We start from the raw sequence: 16,883 nt of genomic DNA, 5'->3' as shown, positions 1-16,883 counted from the left end.
GGGGCGGTCCAGGTCGGGGCGGCGGCGGCGGCTCAGGGGCAGGGCGTGAGGGCGTAGAGCGAGTGCACCTGCTTGGAGAGGCCGGCGGGCCCGCCCAGCGCCGCCCGCGCCCCGGGGGGCTTGTCGGCCAGCCGCTTGCCGGCCACGTAGGCGCTGGCCGAGAGGGCCGAGCCGGGCTTGCGGAAGTTGGGCAGGTGGTGGAAGGGCTGCAGGCCGGTGAAGAGGCTGGGCCGGTAGAGCGCCAGGCGCGGCGGCCGCTCGGTCTTGCGCGGCGACGGCAGCTGCAGCAGGCAGTGGCCGGGCGCGCCCTCGCCGCTCCGCTTCTCGCCCTTGGGCCGCGCGGGGAAGGCGCCGGTGGCCGAGGAGGCGCGGGGCGCGGGCAGCGCCTTGCCGGGCTCCTTGGGCGGCCCCTCCGAGCTCTTGGCGGCGGCGGCGGCGGCCTCCAGGCCGGGCAGGTGCGGGGCGGAGCCGCCGGGCTCAGCTGCGGGACGGAGACAGCGGCGCGTTACTGGCGGGCCCTCCCCGCGGCTCCTGCTCTCCCCGCCCCCGGAATCTCCCGGCCCAGAGTTGGCAATCTGCCTCTTCCTCGACCCGGGGCCGTGGCCCGTGGGGAGGCTCTGCTTGCATTGGAAGATGGAGTGCCCTAGTGTGGAGCAAAGGCCAGGGGTCAGGCTCTGTTCTGGGGGGCTGGCCTTAGAGCCGGGCTAAGCCTTGGGGCAGCAACTCCTCCTTGGCTTAATCTGCCTCGCAGGGCTGTTGTGAAGCTAAAGTGCCAGGAGGGAAACCGTGGTATACCGACCTGCGCTCCTTGGAAGGAGAGCATGATAGGAATGGGGTGGGTAGACTCAGCCGCCATGTCTAGTTCTGTGGTGCTCAGTGCCTTGGGAGCCACTTGTGGCCTTCTGGCAGGCTGTCTGTGGCTCTTCCTCAGTGGGGCACCCATCCTGTGTGCCAGGAAAGTGGGCAGTAGGGCTTGTGGTTCCCACGTCCAGAGGGACTGGAGGGGGCGGGTAAGCTGTGAGCCTCCCTGAGCTGCAGGCCTCTTTCCCTGTTCATCCTCCAGTCCCAGCTTCTCTGCAGCCCCCCCCCCCCGGGGCTCTCAACTGCTGGGGGGAGGGGGAGCAAGCTGACTGCGGAGAAGAGAGAGTAAGCGCACCATAGCAGCCCCCCCTCCCCAGAAAAGAGCAAGCTGGCTCCAGTGGGGTGGGTGGAGGTGGTCCTACTCCCATTCCTCCACAGCTAGCTGGGCCTCCTCCAGGCCCCTTGGCAATCTCTCTCTCATGTGCCCAACCTCCGGTGTCCCTTGCTAAGGAGAGATCAGGAATGCTGAGAGGTCTACGCCGGGGCTGGCTCTGCATGTGTGAATACAGCTGAGCTTGTCTGCTTCCCTTGGGCACTCTCTCCTGGCAGGAGACTTGGGCTTCTCTGTGGGGCGCGTCTTCCGATACCTTGTGCCGCTGGTGGCTTTTCTTGGTTTGTGCTGCACTCTGGATGGGCCCCGATGGAGCTCATCACCCGGTGGAAGATGGCAGATGTGGCGGGCAGCATCCAGCGGTGCGTGGCAACTTGCTGCAGCCCCAGGCGGGCTGCTGGCTTCAGCTGGAGCAAGCCCTCGATGAGGTTCTGACATTCTGGAAGGTCAAGCGAGAGCTGATGAGAAAAGGCCGTTGCTCAGCTCTCCTTCCCGGGCATCGCCTGCCTACCAGAACAGGGCTCCTCATCCCGTCCTTTGCTCTGTCTGGAACCAAAGTGGCCCCTCCTCCCAGGCCAGAGCTCATCTGTTTGGGCAAGCAACTCAAGCAGTGGCTTAGGGTGGCCGCATTCTTAGGGTGTGGTCGATATGCTGCAGGTTCCCAGGGCTTTGTCTTAGGGCCCCATTGCAATGACTTAGGTGAGTCACGGGCAGCTGTGCCCAGTTTGTGTTTCAATCAGTCTGTTAGAGCCAAACTACACAAGATGCGTGTCGGGTCCCGCAAGGTTCCCTGGGTAGTGTAGTCTTACAAAGGACAGCCGCTCCATGCAGCTCTCTACCAGGGGAAGAGCGGTGGGGGAGATTATCTTCCTGTCTCTTGCAAAAAGCTCTGCTCAGGCTTTCCTCTGGGAGCTCAGGGGACGATGGTGGTGGACGTAACAGGAGGCAGGAAATCCAGGGCGGCTTTTTGCAAGAAAGAATCCTCCCCACTCCTTTTCTCCTCGGTGGAGAATCACATCGCAGATTCTCTCACGAAAAGCCCAACAAAGAATCACATGGCGCAGCTGTTCTTTGTAAGACTACATTACCCAGAGAACTTTGCAGCACCCGACACATGCCCAGGCGTCTCGTGTAGTTTCCCTCTTAGTCTTTCAGATGTCCTGACCTGCCTTCATTGTGTTTGCAATTAAAGGGTTGTGCCCCAGAATTGTCTGGAACAGCCAAGGGGTCTGGCGCGGCGTGTGCTTCTTTGGCCACACGGTGCAGAGCCCTTTGCGCTGTGTTGGAGGCTGTGGAGTGTGGAATAAATACACGGTGTGTGTTGAAGCTATGCACTGGGGCACTGCTGCCCGTGGTGGGCTGTGCTGAGTCAGCTCCTCCGTGAAATGCCTGCAGCCTTTTGGTGTGATTTCCACTAGAGCCCATCTGGTGCCTGGTCCTGAGGCTCTCTGCTGATCCTTTGCTCCTCCTCTGTTGGTCCCAACAAGGGGGCCGAGGGAGGGAGAAGTCCCAGCAAGCCCTGCCCTTTGCCCTCTGCAAAGTGCCACTCTGTTTTGCGGAAGCAGCGGAAGCAATGGCCCCAGGGCACGCTGCCACCACCCGGGACCTGGAGGGGGAATCCTCTTTGCTCCCTTTCAATGGACACAGCATGAGGCTGAGCTGCTCTTAAACATCAAGGTCTGCAGTTTGGGGTTGGAGTTGCATTCCAGTGCAGACCGGGCCATCCCTCGCTCAGCGCAGCTTTTGCTGACTTCAGTCAGCATGCCAGTGTGTTGGGATTTAACCACAACAGAGGCGTTCCCAAGGATTAGTAACCTACTATATCACCTATATAACTTCCTGGGGGGGGGGAATGTTACCCACAGTGAAAATAAATTTAAAGACTGAAATAATTCATATAGTAAGCATACTCCAATACAGTTTTTCAGTACAAAAATATCTATCTAAACTATGCTTTAACAACAATTAGTCTTCAGTCACCTATAATACTATAAATATATATATACACACAAACAGTTCAATGAACAACAGACCGTGATACTTCCACAGGTCTCCCAGCGTAGTCCTATCAAAATCTCTGGACCGAAAATGTTGTGAATTCTTTTTTGTCCATAACACGGGAGACACTCCTCTAAGTTCAAAGTGATTCTCTTTCAAGCGAAAAAGGAAACCAAACTGCAGGGAAATGCCGTCCTTCTCCCTACTTCCCTCGTGGAGACGAAGAGCAGGTAAGTATGGACGCGTGTTCCTAGCTGATGTTGTCTCTTATTGATAATTGAATTATTTCTTTTGTTTCTTGCAAGTGGAACAAAAAAGATGTAACAAGGACCACACAAGGGTCCCCCCGCCCTACAAGCGGCTGGCAAAATCGGCTTGTTTCGTGTAACATCCACTTCCTTGGGCCGGTTTATAGTCCACCAAACTAACAACTTTCCAGGAGCCAGTGAAATAAATCTCACGTGCATGTAATTCACCGCACACCACTTTGACTGTAGTGTGGTAATAACATAGTTTAGGTAAATATTTTTGTACTGAAAAACTGTATTGGAGTATCGATGTATTGTCGAAGGCTTTCACGGCCGGAGAACGATGGTGGTTGTGGGTTTTCCGGGCTGTATAGCCGTGGTCTTGGCATTGTAGTTCCTGACGTTTCTCCAGCAGCTGTGGCTGGCATCTTCAGAGGTGTAGCACCAAAAGACAGAGATCTCTCAGTGTCACAGTGAGAAAAGACACCTGGACTACCACCTGGACTACCACCAGAGGCCTGGCATTGGGGTGCCCTTCCCTTTGGCAGTCGGGGGAGGCACTGTCAGAGAGGGTTTTCCCCCTGTGGCTGCACCCTATTTGGGGACTCCACCACCGCCATCCCCGCTAAAGACGTCCACCTGCTGGCCTCTCCTTGATGTCTGAGGCACCAGGCAAAGGCTCTCCTGTTTTGGTCTGGCCTCCGGTGGATACCTGTTGACTCCCACCCACTCCTTTGACTTCCTCGCTTCTCACTGGCAGCGGCTGTGTGCTGCTCTTTGAAATGTTGCTGCGGGTTAGTGTGGCCTCCTTTATTGATACCCGTTGTATGAAACCTTTTATCCTGAGCAAGTGTGGGGCAGAGAGCTGGTATCGCCGTCGTGCTGCTAGTCTCTTGGCCTGGCCCATGCCCTCCTTTCTCCCTGAGCAGGCCCATCTGACCCGTGGCCTGGCCCAGGAGGGAGAAGAGCCCCCCCTCCCCGCCTGCATCGGTTACCGTACCTGGTGAGATCGGCTGCCGGAAGGCCAGTCCCTGCTTGATCACATGGATCATCTTGTGTGGCTGGCGCTCCTTGAAGGGGAGCTTCCCTGTCACCATGGCATAGAGGATCACCCCACTGTACAGGAGAGCAAAGGATCAGATCGCAGACGGAGCTCCTGAGGGCTCCCTCTGAGAGAGACTGCTGCCGCTACAGCTGCCTCCTCTGGGAATGGATCCCGGGGTCGCCAGTGAGCTGCTCGGCTGCCAAGAAGGGTCCCTGGAGGAAGGCGCTTGCTGGTCAGCTCAGAGAAGAGCCTGCAGCCCAGTTGCCCCCCCCCCGGGCTGGGCTCCCGGCATGCCCCACACTCACAGGCTCCACAGGTCAGCCAGCTCCCCGTTGTACTTCTTGCTCATGAGGATTTCAGGGGCAGTGTAGGCCACGGAGCCACAGAATGTGCTCATGAGGGAATTCTTCAGGGAATAGCGATTGGCAAACCCAAAATCTGCAAGGAAGGGTCAGTCAGCTGGGCCGAGGGGATGCGGCTTGGATCTTCTTGCCAGTACGGCCGATGGGGTGGACCTTCAGAATGCTTAGTCTGGGTCAGAGTAGTTCTGAAAATACCAGTATTTGGGGGATGGGAGCCATTGGATGATGAAGACTGGCAGCGGAGACAGCGCGGAGGAGCGGTTGGAGTAGGATCTGGGTTCTAATCCCCGTGTTTCCATGAAGCTCTCTGGGTGACCTTGGGCCCATCACACCCTCTCCACTGAACCTACCTCTCTGGGTGGTTGTCATGAGGATAAACTGGTGGGGAAGAGATGGCTCTGGGCTGCCCTGAGTGGCTCCAGGGCCGCTTTAATATCCCAAGCCACCCCTGCTTACACGGAGAGCACAAAGTGTGTTTTGAGATTAGCAATTCAAAACAACTTTGTTGGGGTGGGGGTGCTGCTTGCAGGGGCTTCTGGAAGCGGCATGCAAATTTGGCAGGCTCTTAACCTGCCCTCCGCTTAATGTAAAGCGGTGATGCGTACCAGCTCCCTCCCCGTCCGTGGAGGAAAACTTACCTGTTAGTTTAATGAAGCCACGTTCATCCAGCAAAATGTTCTCACATTTCAAGTCTCTGGGGGAAACAAATGGCAAATGAGCCTGAACAGCATTTAAGGGCAAGCTACACTCTCTCGCTCTCAGGGATGCAAGCGCCGCCTGCCCCATGCAGCCCACTTTCTGCATGCTTGCATGGATTAGCTTCTGCTGAACCGTGGTTTATTTTGACGGTCATGTTTGAGGTGTGCAGGGAGCCGGGCATGCTGGAGCAGAGTGGGCTAGGCAGGCAGGGCACATTTTCTAAGCTGCCAGGGACCGAAGAGCACCATTAAGGGAATGATACGTCTGCACTGTGTTGGGTCACCCCTTAGACGTCTCCGCCTGTTTGTGCTTCAGCAATACTCGGAATCCTTCTGATATGTGGCAGTTGCCAGCATGGATGCAAGTGTCAAAAGACTGAAAGGAGCAAGAGCCAGATCGGGGTGCAGGGGCTCCTAAAAGGCCCAACTAGATCTCCCAGGCAGGAGCTTTCGAGAGGCAGAGCTCCCTTGGTCAGACACAAGGAGCCGGTCTCTATCCTGCAAGGTCAGAGGCGTAGCAGGCCAGGGAATGAAAGAGAAAAACCCTTCCTGTGGGTTCTGGCAGCCACGGAGAGTCCTTGGCAGGGCAGAGGCGGAGGCTGGTTCTGCCCCAAGGCCAGCTGGCCCCCTCCTGGCTGGCCCCCCTGTACCTGGCCTTCAGAGAGGGCATCGGAGCACGGACCGGGTACCCTGCAGGCGTCCCTCAGCCTAGCACTGGCCCCCCTTTCCCCCTCACCTGTGGACGATGCCAACGTTGTGGCAGTGTGCAACAGCACTGACGATCTGGCGGAAGAGCCTTCGTGCCTCCTCTTCCTCCAGCCCAGGGTACTCCCTCCTGTCGGAGGTGGCGTTGATGTGCTCCAGGAGGTCTCCCCGGGAGGCTAGCTCCAGGACGAGGTAAGTGCGCTTGCTGTTCCGGTACATTTCGTAGAGCTGAACCTGCAAAGGACCCAAAGCTTCCTGAGCGGTGCCCACAGAGCCCGCTCTCCCCCGGCCCCGGCCCAGTCTCCTGGCCTTGAGGAGCAGCCCTGCTCCCCCCCCCACATTCAGGCAGCCCCACAGATTGCAGGCAGCCGGGCCCTCGGCGTCTCTGGCTTTGTGTCCCTGTCTGTGCTGGAGAGGGCCAGTCAGGTTCATGCAGCACGTCCTGAGGGCAGGGGTGGGTAAGAAAAATGGCTTGCCTGGCCCATTCAAAATCCACTGCGCCACATGCATGCTTTGGGGGCAGGTCCCGAGTAGGAGAACTCAGTGCCACTTGCCTAAAGGCTCAGAATGAGGCCGCGCGTGTGAAAAGTTCCGAGTGACCAGCTATTGCTGGCCTGAATCTGCGGTCTTCAGCCTGCGCGTGTATAATCTGCTCGCATGAGGCCCCCATCTGGGCAGGGGTCACGGGACATGGCAGGGGGATGGGTCAGTGGCTCAGGAGCCCCCTGTGGCTCTTCTGAGCACCGTTCCTCACGACACTCATGCCATGTACAAGGAAAGGGGGCTGTTTCTTTAGAAATTAGAATAGTTGCATCATTAATAGAGTGACCCAAGATTTTTTTCAAAAAGTTCAATGCAAAGTAATTCGTCCACGATGATTGTGTCAAGGCTGTGCTGATTCAGGAGTTCTGTATATAATATGCAATATGAATGAGGGGTAGGGTGAGTCATACCACTGGGGAATGCTGACCCAGGAAACAAAACTCCCAGAGGTGGAGAAAGACCCCCTCACATGCTCAGAAGAACCCTGGTAATTAAAAGGCTGGCATTTCGTTTTTGCATCTTTAAGGTGGTGTGGTGTGTGCAAGGCACACAGCAATGGTGTGGCCCTTCTGGTCGATGGGAATTGCAGGTGTGGCTCTCTAGGTTCCACGTGCGGTGCTATGGTACGGTTCCTGTTATACGAGTGAGTTCAAAAGTATTTCACACAGGATGTGTGTGGATATCACCTTCTGCTGGAAGTCCCTTGGAACAGAGGTTAGTGACTTCTTATATTTACTGGGTTAGGGAGTTTGCGTGCTTTCGCTCCCGCTTGCTCTTGCCCTAGAGAGTTTGGAGTACAAGGAAGGGAAACGGGGACAGATCCGCCTGCCTCTTCTGCCAGCTGACCCAAGGGCGACGATGGAGCTGGGATCCTACTCCCTCCTTAGCTCATCGGGGCTGTTGGGCCCCGGAATGGTTAATAGACCTTTGCTCATGTGAAGAGGTGACTCGCCCTGAATCCCTCACCAGAGAAGCAATGGACATAATGCTATTTATTAAGAAAAAGTGTTCTTTAAGTCAAAATGCTGCAGAGAGCCAGTTTGGTGTAGTGGTTAAGAGCGCGGGACTCTAATCTGGAGAGCCGGGTTTGATTCCCCACTCCTCCGTTTGAAGCTAGCTGGGTGCCCTTGGGTCAGTCACAGCTCTCTCAGAGCTCTCTCAGCTCCACCCACCTCACAAGGTGTTTTGTTGTGGGGATAATAATGACATACTTTGTAAACCGCTCTGAGTGGGCATTAAGTTGTCCTGAAGGGTGGTATATAAATCAAATGTTGTTGTTATTATTATTATGTCTTATGCCTTTTGCAGGTACACGAATCTGAAGTGTATGTCCCAGATTAAGAGGGTCTGCCAGGTGGAAAAGGCGCACAAGAGGGGCTTGTTTCTGGAGCAGACTCCCTTTCTCGTTTTGCACCTGGCACTCGGTGTTCTCGGGCGCCATTCTCTGGCCCTTGAGCAGGGCGTGCTGCAAACTCAGCATGTTCAGTTTTGCTGGGGGGAGGGGCAGCTTTTTTTCTGCGTTCAGTGCTGCCATCGGATCTTGTGAATCTCTCGGAGGAGTCACTGCCGATCAATAACTAACTATTGTGCAGCTCACTGAAGAGGAAATTTCAGCCACTCTTTTGAGTTTGTTGGTTTGGGCACGAGAGCCCACTCCCTCCACAGGGATAAAAGTTAGTCTTGATTTTTCCTTTTTTGTGGAATCAGGTCAGACTACTGCAGATGACCGTCTTTCAGAAAGCCCTGAACTGTCTACCTGAGCCATTCTGTGGGGCTGGCTGGCATCACCAACGGGCATAGCCTTGCCCCCGGTTTCCACTTGAGGCCCCAGCCCTTCAGCCTGGCCTCTTGTACTAAAGCAGGCTGTGTGTGTGGGGGGGCCTTGCTGCCCCCTTAGGTGCCTGCAGAGCTCAGCTTCCCATTCACTCCTGGAGGTGGAGGGGGGGATCGAAACGCGTGGCTTCCTACACAGCATGGCTGAACTAGATCTCTGTATATCGGATGTACTTGCTGACCGGACTTGCTTGATCTCACTGCCTTCTTTTCTGCTTACAGGACCCTGTTGCATTGCTTAATGGAGTGTGCCTAGTAGTCTGTGCTTCGTTTCAGATTGCTGTAATTCTAGTACTACCACTTTGCTTATTCGATGTCTCGTGCCATGGATTTATGTTGCAGTTTCGCTGTGCAATCCACCTTAAATCTCACTGGGAAAGGCATATAAAGAAAATAAAATGTGCGTTCTTCTGTGAATCGTGTCCTTCTTCCAAGGACTTCAAGGCAGCACGTACAATTCTCCCTCCATTTTATCCTCACCACCACCTTTTTATAATGGTGTGTGGTTTTGAACTCAGGCCTGCTGGATCCTAGTGCAACTCAGACTGGTACCCTAGACTGGCTACCCCCAAAAAAGAGCAGAAAAGAGACTCACAACATTTAAGTGCTTGTAGGTAACGTTGAGGGAGTAGATTTCTCTTGGGAGGAACTTTTTGGTATATTCTACAGGTGCGTCTGCCGTTGAGATGATCTTTATAGCAACCTGCGAATGAAGCGGGGAGTGAGTGTGAAGGAGTAGGAGAGCCCACGCGTGGCTCCTTCCCAGCCTCCCCCCTGCCACTTGTCCCCTAGGCACTGACTTCCTCTTGTGGAGTCTAATACTGGGGGTTGTACCACCCTTGAGCCTGGAATCACAGATGTTCAAAACCACTGCAGCAAAAGCTGGAAGGGGGGGTCAAGGAGGTGACAGCAGAGAGAACAGGGCATGTGTGTGCATGTGCGCACGCGCCCCAGTTTTTGTCTGTGGGTCAGTCTTTGCTGTGTGGGGTGCGTATGTGCCCCCAAGCGTTACAGTGCACCTCTTTCTTAGAGAAACTGAGAAGGAACAAATGGAAAAATGGGAAGGCACCTGGTACAGCATTCAGGCAGCGGTCCCCATTTGCACCTTCAAGTCCCCTGTTGGGAAATCTGCCTCTTCTCCCAAGGAAATGGTGGGTGAATAGTGCCTGCTGTGGAGAGCCCCCCACTGACAAGGCGGGCAAGCAGCCAGGCGGCTGCCTAAGAATTCTGCTGAGCTGATTTCCAGATGGCTGGACTGAAAGGTGGACCTCTCCAGGTGGCAGCTGGTTCTCTCCAGCTGGTCCACATGAAGAGGAGGAGGCAGGGCGGAGGCAGGCTTTGGGAAATCCCCTACTTTTTCTCAGGGGCCCAAACAGTGACTTGGAGAAGTTGCAGCAGTTTGCTGCCCATAACCCCCCACCCCACCCCCTTACAATCAAATGGTGACAAGTTGCCCACACAGTCATCTCGGGATGGTGCCGTGTAGCGGACTCTCGCTTTCTAGGAAACCAAAAATCCTGACTCCAGGAGGACTCAGGCAAGCAGGAGATGGTATCCTTTCTGTGTGTTCTGTGGGTGTGAATATGGTGGTCGCTACCTCTGCAGAGCAAACCTCTGTCGACTTTGGTGTGTGCCTGATCGTTGTGATTTCAGGCCAGGCTGCAAGAGATGGCTGAGCAGCAGTTTCTTTTCTGGTCCTCCATAGAGAGTCATCTCAACAAAGCCAACAAAGCTTTAGGTGTAACAGCTGGAGCCTGGGTCTCTGTCTTGTGCTGGAGGGGAGCTGGCATTGTGCCAGTTGGCCAGATGGACCCTAGACTACGAGTGAATGTGGCCCCATCTCTACCTCTGCACTTGGGGCATGAATAGCCCCTTTCCCAAGTGTCTCCCGCGGTCTGAGGCATAAATGGTCAGGGAAAGGAGCAAAGGTATGCTGTGTGCCCCCCTGCCCACCCTTTCAAGAGCTCTGCGATGCTCCCTGGGGAAAATATTTCAAAGGGAAGGAGGGGGGAAGACGGGGTGTTATGGTGACCACTGGCATGCTTTATGGTGCCCCAGGAGGAGGATTTGATGGTAGCACAACACATTCATTTCATTCTGGGTTCTGCTCAGTTGATGGGGCAGTAAGCACTCACGGTGGACTCTCCTCTTGGGCCCTGGCTCTCTTGCTTAGGAGATGTGAAGCCTTGCCATGCGCCCAGGATTGCCACTAAAATTAACTGTAATTGGATCTACATTGCAGGGTTGGTGTGAAGAAGCATGAACACAAAATCATAGGGCTGGAAGGGAACTCCAGGGTCATCTAGTCCAACCCCCTGCACAATGCAGGAAATTCACAACTACCTTTCAGAGTTAGTTGATACAACAGGGGGAAAAGCAGCTGGGACTGGATTTCTTACAGACCTAGAGCAATTTAGTACCTTGCAAATGACACAACCTGGGGATAAGCATAAAATCATGACTGTTTCCCACGAAGCGGTGAGTGCTTCCTCCAGAGCACAGCGTACCTGTTTTCACAATTCTGCAAGCCCCCAGAAAACTTCATTCCACCAGCAGGAAAGCAACTTCCCAATAGTTTCTATAGCAGGATTTGAATCCTGTGGCACCACAGAGAACACTACTCATGACTTACCGGTCGGAGGAGTCGAGTGAGAAAGCAAGCAAGGAAGATGGGCACCTTAGAGACCAACAAGGTATTCCGGGTACAAGCTTTTGAGAGTCAAAGTTCCCTTCTTCAGGTAGCTAGAGAAGGGAGCTCTGACATAAGCTCGTACCCTGAACATGTTGATTTCAAAAGTGCCACTGGACTCAAATCCTGCTGTTTTACCTGGTGCTACCAATAGTTTCTACTTTCTCTCACCATTGTTATGTACTACACTGGGAAGTCATGGCGGGTGAGGACAAGACTGCGTGAGCTATGAATGAAAACAGCAATTAAGATTTAGCAACAACAACAACGGTTCATTTGTTTAGCGCCCTTCTGGACAGATCAGTGCCACACCCAGTGTGGTGAACCAAGTCAGTGTTGCGATTCCTGCAATGGAGCTGGGACTGAGGGGAGTGGCTGACCCAGGGACCCCTGCGGAGCTCATGGCAGTCCTGCGATTTAAACTAGCCAAGTGCTGCATTGCAGCTGAATTATTTGACTGCTATACCACACTGAGGAAATCTAAATTCTGGGCCAAGAAATGCTGAATTAGGTGACCTATATAACTGTGGGAATTGAAAGCAGTGGCAGAATGCTCCTGCGCACCCTGCTCCATTTCAGCCCTCCGGCATGCCTGTGCACCAGCAGCTACCCTGAGACTGTGCCCAGAGACGCCCCCCCCCACTCCCCTGGCCTGCTGGACCCTCAGAGGGTTTTCCTCTCTATCATCCCCTTTAGTGTGCTGCCACCAGCTGGTCTATTCAGGACTTGTCCACCAAGCGGACCAGCGCTCCTGGCTTCCCTGTTGTGCTGCTGTTCAAAGGTTCCTCCGAGCGCCCGTGTCTCCCACTACCATGGGAACAGCTTACTACACTTGGTGCCCGTTTTGACTGCTGTGTGCAAATGGTGGAGGCTCATGTGGTACGGAGAATGATGACCAGCATTTAGAACATGCGTGTGTGCATGTGTGTGCACGCACACCATCAAGTCATAATCGACTTAATGGTGACCCCATCAGGGGGCTTTCAAGGCAAGTGAGAGGCAGCGGTGGGTTGCCCGTGCCTTCCTCTGCAGAGTCCTCCTTAGGGGCTACGCCATGCTGCCTTGCCCCCCAGCATGCAGAACAGTAAAGCACTTACTACAAGGAAAAGGTCCGCCCAGGTACTCTCAGCATAGCAACAGACAGAGAAAGGGATACAGAAGTCAGGTGCAAAGAGGCAATCCCCGTCCCTCGCCCCCCTTGGTCATTCCTTCTCTTCCAGTCCTTTTCTGGAATCTCACCTCCCTCTGAAGGTGTCCCATTTCTGCCAAGCAGATGACCCTCAGCGTGTCCTCTGCTAGCCAGAAGCATGTGCATAAGCAAGCCTTAAGTACAAAGTGCTTGGAGGCCACCAGCAGGAGGGGGGTGCTTGAGGGCCATGCCCTCCCCTCCCATTTCCTGTCCTTATGCAGACAGAGAAAACCTTCAGAGACAAACGGCGGGCTTTTGTAGCCCCAAACGGAGTGCCATTCTCCACGAATGCTTTGGCCGGGTTTGAATTTGTGTAATTTAGCCTACTGCTGAGTGAGGCATGATTTGGGTCCTGGTGAATGGGGCCCTTTTTCGGTTGCAGAAATACGTCCCAAAGTGTCATTGTTTTTTCAAAAGATGAATGAAACCCTATCGCCTGCGGTCCCTGCTTCCCTGCTCATAGCCTCGTGGTGCCCGGCCACGACTTGCCTGTCCGTCTTTAGGAAAGGCTCCTCAGCCCCAAAAGGCCATTTCACTCACGGCTGTCTGTGGGCGGTTACACACAACCCTCAAGCGCAGCCCTCTGCGGGAGCCTCAGGGACTCTGGCCGGGAGTCTGGTCCTCCCTTCGTGGCTCCGCAGGAGGAGCAGTCCCTTCAGCCCACGGCATTTACGCTGGTTAACTTGAGCACAGTAATGTCGAAGGCTTTCACGGCCGGAGAACGATGGTTGTTGTGGGTTTTCCGGGCTGTATTGCCGTGGTCTTGGCATTGTAGTTCCTGACGTTTCGCCAGCAGCTGTGGCTGGCATCTTCAGAGGTGTAGCACCAAAAGACATCTCTCACACTGAGAGATCTCTGTCTTTTGGTGCTACACCTCTGAAGATGCCAGCCACAGCTGCTGGTGAAACGTCAGGAACTACAATGCCAAGACCACGGCAATACAGCCCGGAAAACCCACAACAACCATTGAGCACAGTAACTTAAGCCAAGTAGAGGAGGCTCTGTGGGTAACAGGCTCCGTTATCCTCTCCCTGAGCGGAGCAAGAACACGTGGAAAGGTCAGAACACAGAGAATGCCTTACAGCCCACGCAGGCACGCGGCTTAGCCTTTGCTGGAATTTGCTTAAGCAGGCTCAGTTTTTTAAGGAATACAAAATGGATGTACAGCTGCATGGGCTCCAACAGGGATGAAGGCGGCGTTTGGTTGGGCCCTTTGTGGGGGGTGGGGGATAGAGCAGCCCTTTGGTTTCAGCACCGTGGAGAGTTCCCCCCTTCCCTCACCCAGGCAGCTCATAAAGGCTGAGCCTGGCATGGCCCAGTTTTCAAGGACAGCTTCTGTCTGTCCTGGAAGTGCGGTAAACAATGGAAGGGGGCCTGGGGAGACAGGCAGCTCTGGCCATCCCCTCCCATGGTTCAACAGCGTAATTATTCATAAAGATTTCAAATTCACCCAGTGTGAAGAGTTCCCTTGAAGGTCCACCTCCTCAAAGATCCAGAGGAGTCGGCCGTGTTGGTCTGTAGTTGCAAAATAGTAGAGTCCAGTAGCATCTTTAAGAATAACCAACTTTATCATAGCATAAGCTTTCGAGAGCCACAGCTCTCTTCATCAGGTGCAACATTTCGAAAGCTTATGCTACACTAAAGTTGGTTAGTCTGAAAGATGCTACTGGGCTCTTTACTATTTCACCTCCTCAAAGGCTCCCTTAGGCCTGATTTAAACACCACACTGATGAAGCTCAAGGGCTTTGCTGGAGACCTGGCCTTCACACCATCTCACTGAAACTGGGCTGATACCTGTGCAAAGCAGCTACCTGTGGGTGAGTTCTTTTGCTTCACATTTAGATCGGCCCTAAATTAATGAGAACACTGGAGGAGGGGAAGGATAGAATGCAGTTTTGCATGTAGATGATGCGCCAACAGCAGGAGTTTGCTCTACCAAGAGAGCACAATTCGCCAGACAAAAGACACACTGGCAGCGTGAATCCAAACTCGGCAGTTGCAAGGAGACAGGCAGCACTTGGAGGGCTGCTAATGCACAAGTGTGATCTGCCCTGGTCCCTCTCGCTGCAGCTCCTCATTTTGCATGGCAACTGGCTGCCAGGAGGCCAGCTGGTGATTCAGCAGCCAGGTGATCCACAGCAACTCCACTTGCTTTAAGTAATGAGTTCCTCAGACTGAAGAGCCAAATCACAGGCAGAGAAGGCCAGAAGGGACTCCAGTGGTCCTTCAGCTCCCCTGAGCTGCTAGACTGAGTGGTGCAGCACACCCTTCGGCCATCTGCAGAGCAGCAGAAATCAAGCCACCTCTTTCTCCTGGCTTGCAAACTGTGGAGCAGGGAGTACGGTAGGGCGGGTTTGGACCCTGATCTCCATCCCCTGTTCAAGCCCTCATGTATGATACTTTTAAAAAAATCAGTATAGTTACAAGGTACAGATTTACTTTGGGAGGTTACAAAACTTCTATACTGCACCAATAAAATCACTAATATTAGATTACTTGAACCTCGGGGACCCACTGCTTAACTGCTTACTACCTCTTAGCATTTGTGTAATGTCTTTACCCAGGTATAAAATATCATCTAATATATAACTATAACATTGTCCAGATCTCTGGGGAAGACAGAAAAGAAATTGAAAGGTTGGAGAAAGGGAGCATCCCCGGACTGTTGTAGAGAAGATAGAGTGAGCGCTATGCTGTGTTAAAGAAGATCTCCACAGAAGGGCAAACAGTGAGTCAGGCTGGTGAAAAATGAGGTCGTGGTTGGTTCAAGGTCAGGGAGACTCCATGATGGGATTTATGTAGTTATTTTAGTTATTTTTAAAAAAAGGTTACAACCCTGCAAAACAAAAGGCAATTTGCATATTGACATGTTAAGCATTCAGATCTCAACAAGCAACTAGTTCAGGTCAGAGAAATCTATACAAAGCCCACAGCAGTCAAAGCAAAGGGAGCCCCTCTCTTGTGCGATGGGATGGAGAGCAATTCTGGGGGTTGCAGTGAGGGAGAAGGAGCCGCTGCTGTTGTGAAGGATGCCCTTTGGCCTGAGATGGCCGGGGTTTGCCCTTGCCTGATTTTTGAGGGGTGGGCTGCGTGTGTTCCTTTTGCCCTCTGGAGCAAATTCAGGGCGAGCCCAGATTGACGGAATGGGTTGTACGAGATGCTCGGCTATCACTTGTATTACTTTGACAAGCATGCCTCAATACAGGCTAATTCCCAAACACGGCTTGCGTGCCTTCCTGCTACATTTAGGAGCCAGCAATCCATAGGCAGACCCTTTTGCCGGACACAACCCATCCCCGGGGCTCTGCCCTGTGTCATGTCTGGGCCCCATCCATGCCAATGTGAACGATCCTCCTGTGCTGAACCACCGTATCCTGCTGTAACTCACTGTCATTTTACCAGCGTCATAACTATTTCTCTTACAGGCTTCCACAGGTGTTTATCTGATGGACTGTAACAGCTTCCAGGGCTTTTGGCCTTGTGCTCCCTCTCAGCCTTTGCTATGTCTTGCTTTTTAGTGACTCATTTTGATATTACAAATATGTGGAACGTTCTCACACAAGGCGAGCGCCAAAACTTTGTTTATGATTGGGAGTGGGGGGAAAGAAGCAGGCTTGAATATTAAAAGATAAGTCTCTCTCACATGATGTCATTCCTGTCAACTTTTACTCTCGCTGCTCAGATGCTTACCTTGCTTCTGAGTAGTCCTATGGACATATATATGGAAATGATCCAATTTCTGAATAAAACCATTTGACCAAGAACCTGTGTCTTGCTGCAATGGTCCAGGGGTCTGTCTGCCATACCCTGTCACCCACAGCCTGGCACCCTGCTGCCAGCCCCTTCCCCACCAGCCCGGGTGAATACGCTGTTAGCACTCACCATGGAGTGCCGCTTGCTCCTGAGGTCTGAGGCCAGCTTGTAGTTCTGCATCATTTTTTCTTGGGTGGCATAACCCAGGTAGACTTTGGAGAAGGCCCCTGCGCCGATCTTCTTGGAAGAGAGGAGGTAGCCATTCTCCTTGCTCTCCCGTACCTGTTCCAGGAACATCCGCCTGTCAGCCTCGCGCTTGGAAAAGCTCTTCATGGCGTAAACGGTGCGAACGAGCGGGCAGCAGAAGAGCCCTGCTAGGATGGGCAAAGGAGCAGTATCCGCACCAGGGGTGGGGGGAGTGCCGGCAGAACCAGGGTCCAGGTAAACACATCAGCTCCGGAAGGAAGGGGGCGCTTTAAGCTGTGAGCTCTTAGCACAATGCCTTTCTCATCTTTTGGTTTGGCTGCCACTGGCCAAAGAGAGGGAGGGAATGGCGCGGCCAGAGGTTCCTTGTTGCTGTTCAGATGGAGAGTTTCCACAGTGACGAGGGACGGAACGGGCATTCCAG

The 16,883-nt window shown here is 53.7% G+C and overlaps 1 protein-coding gene across 1 annotated transcript; it reads right to left on the bottom strand.

The window, feature by feature from the left end:
- Positions 1-32: 32 nt before the first annotated feature.
- On the bottom strand, positions 33-16,588 carry LOC129333044 (testis-specific serine/threonine-protein kinase 5-like). The gene is made up of 8 exons (XM_054984355.1): positions 16,385-16,588; positions 9,220-9,327; positions 6,280-6,482; positions 5,484-5,539; positions 4,789-4,921; positions 4,439-4,554; positions 1,449-1,631; positions 33-481 (listed from the first exon to the last, which is right to left on the bottom strand). Exons 1-8 carry the CDS (start codon positions 16,586-16,588, stop codon positions 33-35), a joined length of 1,452 nt encoding a protein of 483 aa, XP_054840330.1.
- Positions 16,589-16,883: the final 295 nt, after the last annotated feature.

This window comes from Eublepharis macularius, chromosome 7 (assembly GCF_028583425.1).
Source record: "Eublepharis macularius isolate TG4126 chromosome 7, MPM_Emac_v1.0, whole genome shotgun sequence".
NCBI lineage: Eukaryota > Metazoa > Chordata > Lepidosauria > Squamata > Eublepharidae > Eublepharis > Eublepharis macularius.
Note: the sequence above shows the minus strand (reverse complement) of the source record. Positions and strands in the feature narration are given on the sequence as shown.